This window comes from Neophocaena asiaeorientalis, unplaced genomic scaffold (assembly GCF_003031525.2).
Source record: "Neophocaena asiaeorientalis asiaeorientalis breed wild unplaced genomic scaffold, Neophocaena_asiaeorientalis_V1.1 scaffold32, whole genome shotgun sequence".
NCBI classification, from domain to species: domain Eukaryota; kingdom Metazoa; phylum Chordata; class Mammalia; order Artiodactyla; family Phocoenidae; genus Neophocaena; species Neophocaena asiaeorientalis.
Window position 1 is genome coordinate 2,295,984 of NW_020185327.1, and position 6,292 is coordinate 2,302,275.

The 6,292-nt window shown below is 59.3% G+C and overlaps 1 protein-coding gene across 1 annotated transcript in view; it reads left to right on the forward strand.

Moving 5' to 3' along the window:
- The first annotated feature begins 2,423 nt into the window (after positions 1-2,423).
- The window catches only part of EN1 (engrailed homeobox 1), a 14,103-nt gene continuing 10,234 nt past the window's right edge, over positions 2,424-6,292 (forward strand). Inside the window, exons 1-3 of the mRNA XM_024734507.1 lie at positions 2,424-2,536; positions 5,486-5,589; positions 5,735-5,931. Coding sequence (XP_024590275.1) covers positions 2,424-2,536; positions 5,486-5,589; positions 5,735-5,931 — 414 coding nt within the window. The remainder of the gene's footprint in view (positions 2,537-5,485; positions 5,590-5,734; positions 5,932-6,292) is intronic.

The following is a 6,292-nucleotide window of genomic DNA, read 5'->3' on the forward strand; positions in this document are numbered from 1 at the left end:
CAGGCGGTTAGCTGCGGGACGCACCACCCCGGGGCGGCACCAGTCCCCTCTTCTCAGCCCACCTGCACTTTTCTGAAGCGAGCTGAGGACACCTCCTTTTCCTCTGCATGGAAAGTCCACTCACCAGGGCCCGGGGGAGTTAGAATTAATGGCAACCCCTTCTGCGAAGCACCAGCTGCAGGTTCTTGGGGCCGGCAAAGTTTCCCCTGGCCTGCAGGTGACCTGGAGCCAAGGTAGAGAGGGATGGACCTGTGTCTCCTGCGATTCTTATCCTAGGTCCCCTCCTTCCCTCCCGAGAGAGATTCGCGTCCTTTCCTCCTCATTCCCACACGCATCCTGGTCAAGGCAGCTCCAAGACGTGGGAAGGGCGGCTGGGGACTGGAAGGGGAGCGATCCCGAGGGCTGACCGCTGGGAAAGGCTGGGTCCCCGGGATTTTGCCACTGGCCTCAACCGCCGCCGGGACGCCCATCACCTGAACCGGACAATTGAGGCGCAGGTCTGAGGAAGCCCGGGGACTTGTCTTCTGCGTGGGACCCGAGCGCCCTGCGCGTCCCAGCCGGGGTCCTCGTCCGCTGCCTGAAAGCGAGTCTGTAAAAATCTGGGCCTTGGCGATCACCCTCGCAGCCGCCGAGACCAGCAACTGAGCGTGGAGGTGCGTCCCAGCAGCTCCGACCTGCCCGGACCAGCTTTTCTGCCCCCCGCCGCCCGCTGCAGCCAGCCAAGGCCGAGTCTGGGCCCCTTCCGAGGTCACTAAGCTTGGAAGCTCGAAGAAAGAGCACCAACAGCCATGAGTGGCTGCGGCCTCCTCCGCGCTGCTCCCCGGCGGGGCAGTCCCAGTGATGGAAATGGAAGGTCATCTCCCCGGAGAGGATTCCAGTCCCTACAGAGGACGGAAGATCTGCCTACCCCGGGGAGGGCCTGGAAGCCCGGGCTGAGGGCTCCCCTGAAGGAGCCAGACTCTGGCCCAGGGCCGGAATCCCGCCCGCCTAGAGCACCTGGGAGCGCTGAGGCCTCGCGTCGGTGCGGCGGGAGGAAGATGATAAAACCTGCGCCCTCCCTGGGGCCTGGGAGCGACTTCGAGAGTGCCCTGAGCGGATTGTCCCCATCTGGCTCCTCCAGAGCTGCGGACAGATTCTGCTTTTCATTTTCCACTTGCTAGGGGCATGCCTTTGGGCTACTTTACGACTCTCCGTGCCTCAGTTTCCTCCTTTGTAAACTGGAGAGGAGAAGCTACATATCTCAATAGGTTACTGTAAGGATTAAATGAGCTAACCCAGATGGAGAGATTAGAGCTGCGTCCAGAGCACACCCGATGTATGCTGGCTATCGATTCGTCAGCATCCTTATCTCCTCTTTTGGAGAAAGGGGACCTTTAATCAATCAATCAATCTCTCTCTCTCTCTTTTTCCCTTCCCCTCCCCCACTGCCCACCCCCACCCCCGAAAAAACCCACCATGTCTCTCCTTATCGCTCTGTCTCTCCCGATGGCTCTGTAGACCGGCAACATCTGAGTGAAGTGTGAGAAAAGTGCAAAGTAAATCCGTTCCCTTTCTTATGCCGGTCCCACCACAGAGGTTAGTCTGAGCTGTGCACATTGGAACCGGCGTTTTCCGCCCCAGCGCGGACGAAGTTCCCGTGTCTCGGTCAGTTTTCCGCAGTGGCGTCTTGTGATTCCTGAAATCTGGGTTTCTTGGTCGGCCTGGGACAGTCCAAGAGGTGGTGGGATGCACACGCAATCCCTGCCATTCCTCGTTCTGCCGGGAGATAGTGACCACGCGGCCTCTCTGCTCAGCCCACAGCTGCAGCCCAGGGCTCCCCTCGGGCCCCAGTGCGCGGGCCGTGCGTACTAGGCCCAAGCCTGGAGTTCCCATTTCCCAGGCCGAACTGGCTTAGCAGGGTGGCAACCAACAGGGCTTCAACACCGAGGCCAGGGGACGCAAAGTCCGGAATTCCACGGGTCAGGACTGAGGGGCTGGGAAAGCGCCCTTGCTGTGTGAGTTCTGCGGGGAACCGGGACCACCAACCGCCCCGCCCTCCCCACGCCGGCCACTAACGCGACTCGACCTCGCGGAAGCGGGAGAAAATTTCTGAGCCGCACAGACCGCTAGGACGTCAGGGCTACGCCACCAACTGACCCCTCAAGGCCTCGTTTCACGTTCACCAAGACAAGTGCCCAGACCCTTGATTTTCCCATCTCCAAATAAGAACACTAACCCCTGGCCCTGAATCGCACGCACTGTGCGCCGGTTGTCAAGACACTGAAATTCACCACTTCCGAGGAGCCGGCAGCCCGTAACGATTCCTGGACTCGCGGATCGAAAGACCAGAAGCGTCCTCTCCATTCCGAAAGCAATGGGTCCCAGGTTCAAAGCGGCAGCCCCTCTGGGTGTCCCAAGGGGAATTTCTATTCCCAGAGGAGGGGATGCGCGCCTTCGCTCAGCTGTCGTCGGATGCAGCCGATCTGGCCTTGCGCGCTGCCACTGGCCACTCAGGAGCTGAAGATGAGGCTAGCGGGCCTGCCTGCTGCTCTGTCAGGTGCGGACCGTTTGGGGGCTCCCCAGTGGGCACATCTAACCTGGGCAGAGGCAGGCTGTCTCAAGCTCGAGCTCCAGGCCTTGAGGAAAGGACCCACAGCCGGAAGCCTCGCTTCCCTCCGCTACACAAACCCGGAACTCCAAGCAGAAGTCATAAGAGATCTCCGGGGAACTAGAGCAAAATATTGTCTCCCACACCCTCTTTCCGTTCTTTATTAATTTCTGGGAGAGTTCACGGGGAACTGGCTTAAGGTCTGAGCTATCCTACATTGGTCTCCATTCCCGCCTGTACTGCTCTTGCGACACCATCTATCAAGGAGCCTCTGGTCAGGAGCTACCCCTACCCCACCCCAGGGGTCTCAGAGTGTCCATGGCTTCAGCCGTCTCTCTAGTTCCATCTAGCCTCTGTCCTTCCGGGTCCTCTCTGACACTGACCGCAATCCAGGGCCTGAGTCTTCTCTCCTAACCCTCCCACATGTGTGTCCATTATGTTCTCCCTGGCCCCATGACACCAGTCCTCCCCAGCAGTGTCCACACTGCAAAGTGAACGAAGTTTTCCTGTTAGATTTTTTTTTCAAGTTTAAGTAAATGGGCATGTATCAGGATTATTCGGGCCAAGAACCGTCTTGACCCCACTCAAATGAAATCTTTGGACAACTGAGAAAACAGTAATATTAACTGAAGCAGGTATACATTAAATATGTATAAGAGATTAGGATATAAATGGCACATAAAGGTCCAGAATCTATTAAGAGCTAGAAACAAATACAAGACACAGGTGTCTACATACACTGCTTAGATTCAATGTTAGATTCAAGGTCAGAGCCGACAGGGGATCAATAACATCCAGTTCTCTCAGTTTACGAGTAAGGAAACAGGCCCGGAGAAAGCCGGGGGTCTTCCCAAGGTCGCATGGTAGGCAGAGGCGTCAAAGGAATCCAGCCGTGACTCCCAACGCAGGGCCCATCCCACCGGAACGCGGGCGTTTCTTTTTTAGGAATCACAGAGCTAAGAGCCCCTCATGGACTTTTCTCTCCACTTTAGCTCTCACGAGGCGAGGGGAATTCCCGGAAGGATCCCCTTCCGGGAATCCCATAGTCTGTCCCCAGTCAGGTGTCTACTGTCAGGAAAGGGTCTGGTTCTCCCGGCCCTGGGAGGTCAAATCCAACCTCCCCCAGACAGCCTCGCGGGCCCGGGAGCACCACACGGATGCAGTTCTCCGATAGCACCGATAGGTGGCGCGTTCCCCACAGGAAAACCGGCCGGGAATCCGCCCGCGCCCGTAAGACCCGGCTCCCTGCCCTACCCATCTGCCTAGGGTCCCTCTCCCGAAAGAAAACGGACAGAAAGGGGGTGCAGCCGGGGGACTCAGGCTGGGTGCCGGAGGGTCTGAAAAGAAAGACCCTAGAAACTCTGATTCTAGCACTTCGGCTCAGAGTGGCCTCACGCTCTCTTTTAAGAGGCCAAAGACCTTTGAGGGCAGAGGGTAAGGCTCTGCGCACTTGGCCAGAGAAAGCACCGGGACCCAATAGGGTCACCCCCTGGTGGGGTGTAGGGGGCGTTATCTCCCCTCAACGAGCGCCTCCACGCACCCGCTCGTTCACGCACGCTCGGCGGCTGCCCTCCTCTGCCACTATCCCCAGGCCCCATTCTTCCGCCTACTTTTTATTTTTTTCTTTTAATATTGGGGCAGGGGGGGAGGAGGGAAGCCCGGCGATTTTTCAATTGCGACGATAATTGTCCTCGAGATGGGTTTCTTAATCTGCTCATCCATTATTGACTTCTCTTCTAATATTTGGTTTTGCCGCTTTGATCGCCAGAAGATCACAGACTTGACTCCTTTGCATAACAATTTTGGGGCGGGCGTCCTTGGTGCGGGAGGGGAGGGACGTGCCCGGAATGGCTCTGGGGTCCGTATTCCATCCCTCCCCCCGCCCACTGCCCGTGAGGCCAGCCTTCCTCTCACTGACCTCCCACCCCTAACAGCACCATTCACGCCTGGAAAGTTCTGAAGTTGAGGGGGGAGGTTGGAGAGGAAGCAGCTAGACCCCGCCCCGCCTCCCCCCCCCCCCCCGTGGGAGCAGGAACAGTAACGCCCTCCAGTGGGACCGACGAAGGGAGGGATTGTGTTTCCCCCTCCCCTCCCACTGCATTCCCAGCGCCAAGAAATGCTGCCTCTTCTACCTCACAGACAGACTGGGGAGAGAATACACCTTACTTGGAGGAGAATGGAATGGGGTTGGCAGGCGCGGGAAGGAGACCACGCTCTCATCTGGCACTTAGGCCGCGGGACAAAACTCAGATGTCCAAGGTTCCTGACGGCCTCTGTGGGACCCTGACTTAGTCCCTTTCCCGCTCTGGGCCTCAGTTGCCTCATCTGTGGAGTGGGCTTTGGGGCTGTTATCTCCCCGAGGTCCCTTTGATGTTGACCTTGCCACGTGTTGCCCGCTCTTCCCCCAGTGGGGCCTTAGGGCTTAGGGATTGCACAGGTGGGTTTTGGTGGGGAACAGAAAACTAGTGGCTATTTTAATCAGGATTTAAACAACTACTTCCTTCTGCCTTTGCATAATTCAATGATGGGGGCGGGGGAGTGGTGGTAGGGAAGATTTGGGGTCAGAGCCCTCTGATCGTTGCTCTTTCACACACCTCGCTTGCAGAGCCTCGGTCGGAGGGAGTTGCTCTCAGGTTCCCGGCTGGCACACACCGAGACTGTACACATGGCCACGCACAAGCACAGCCACCGGCGCAGAGCCTATGCACACACACTTGTACACACGGACACAGCGCAACCACGCAAGGGTTAGAGGAACACGAAAGATGCACACAACCGTTTCGTGCCCACTGGCACACACATACACACGCACCCGCCTGGGGCCTCTCACACACACAGTCACATACAAACACACAGGCGCCCGGGCCGCACGGTCGGCCCCAACTCCGGTTTCTGCAGGAGCCCGGGGACAGAGAAGGTGGCCGGAGAAGGCCTCGACACTGCAGTGACCCCTCCCCCCCACCGCCGACCTCACCCGCACGCGATCCAGTCTGAGCTCGGAGGTGGGGCCGGGGGCTGGGGGGAGGCACGCGGGTGCTCGCCCCTCTTTCCCTCTCCTCTCCCAGGCGCGCCAGACTTCCCTTCCCCACCCGCCCCACTTCCAGACCAAACTTTTCCCTCCCTCACCTCCCCACCAGTTCCCCGCAGCGCCGATCTCGGTGGGAACCCGGAGTCCTCCCCGCACCCTCCCCGGGGAGGGGGTCGGGAGGCTGCACCCCGGAGAACGAAAGGGGGGCGCGGCCTGGCTCGTGCCCCGGGGCCAGCGGGGAGGGCGGCGGGAAGGCGCCGGCCGGGAGCCGGAGCGCCGAGAGCCGGGTGCGCGGACTTCTGCTTCCTCTTCCCGGGTCAGTGGGAGAAGAGCCCTGGGACCAGCTCTCACCCCTATAGGAGTCGAGGGAAGAAGGATGACTGCTAACTCTGGGGTGAGCCAGAGAACACGGTTTTGGAACCACAGGGGCACTTCTATGCGAAGGACTTGGATATCGTGGGTGTTTTCTTCTCTTCTTGAGTTATATTTTTGACCACACCTTTGGAGTTGGGTCTGGACCTCCCGGGGAGCACGGACTCAGCCGAGGGGGGGGCAGCAGAACCCGGAAGCCACGCTGGTGCCTCCTCGCTCCCTCTCACAGCGGTACCCACCGGCGTGCACACTCCCGAGGCCAGGCGGTGTGGACCCTGACCCGCGCCGAGCCGGATCGAGGCAGG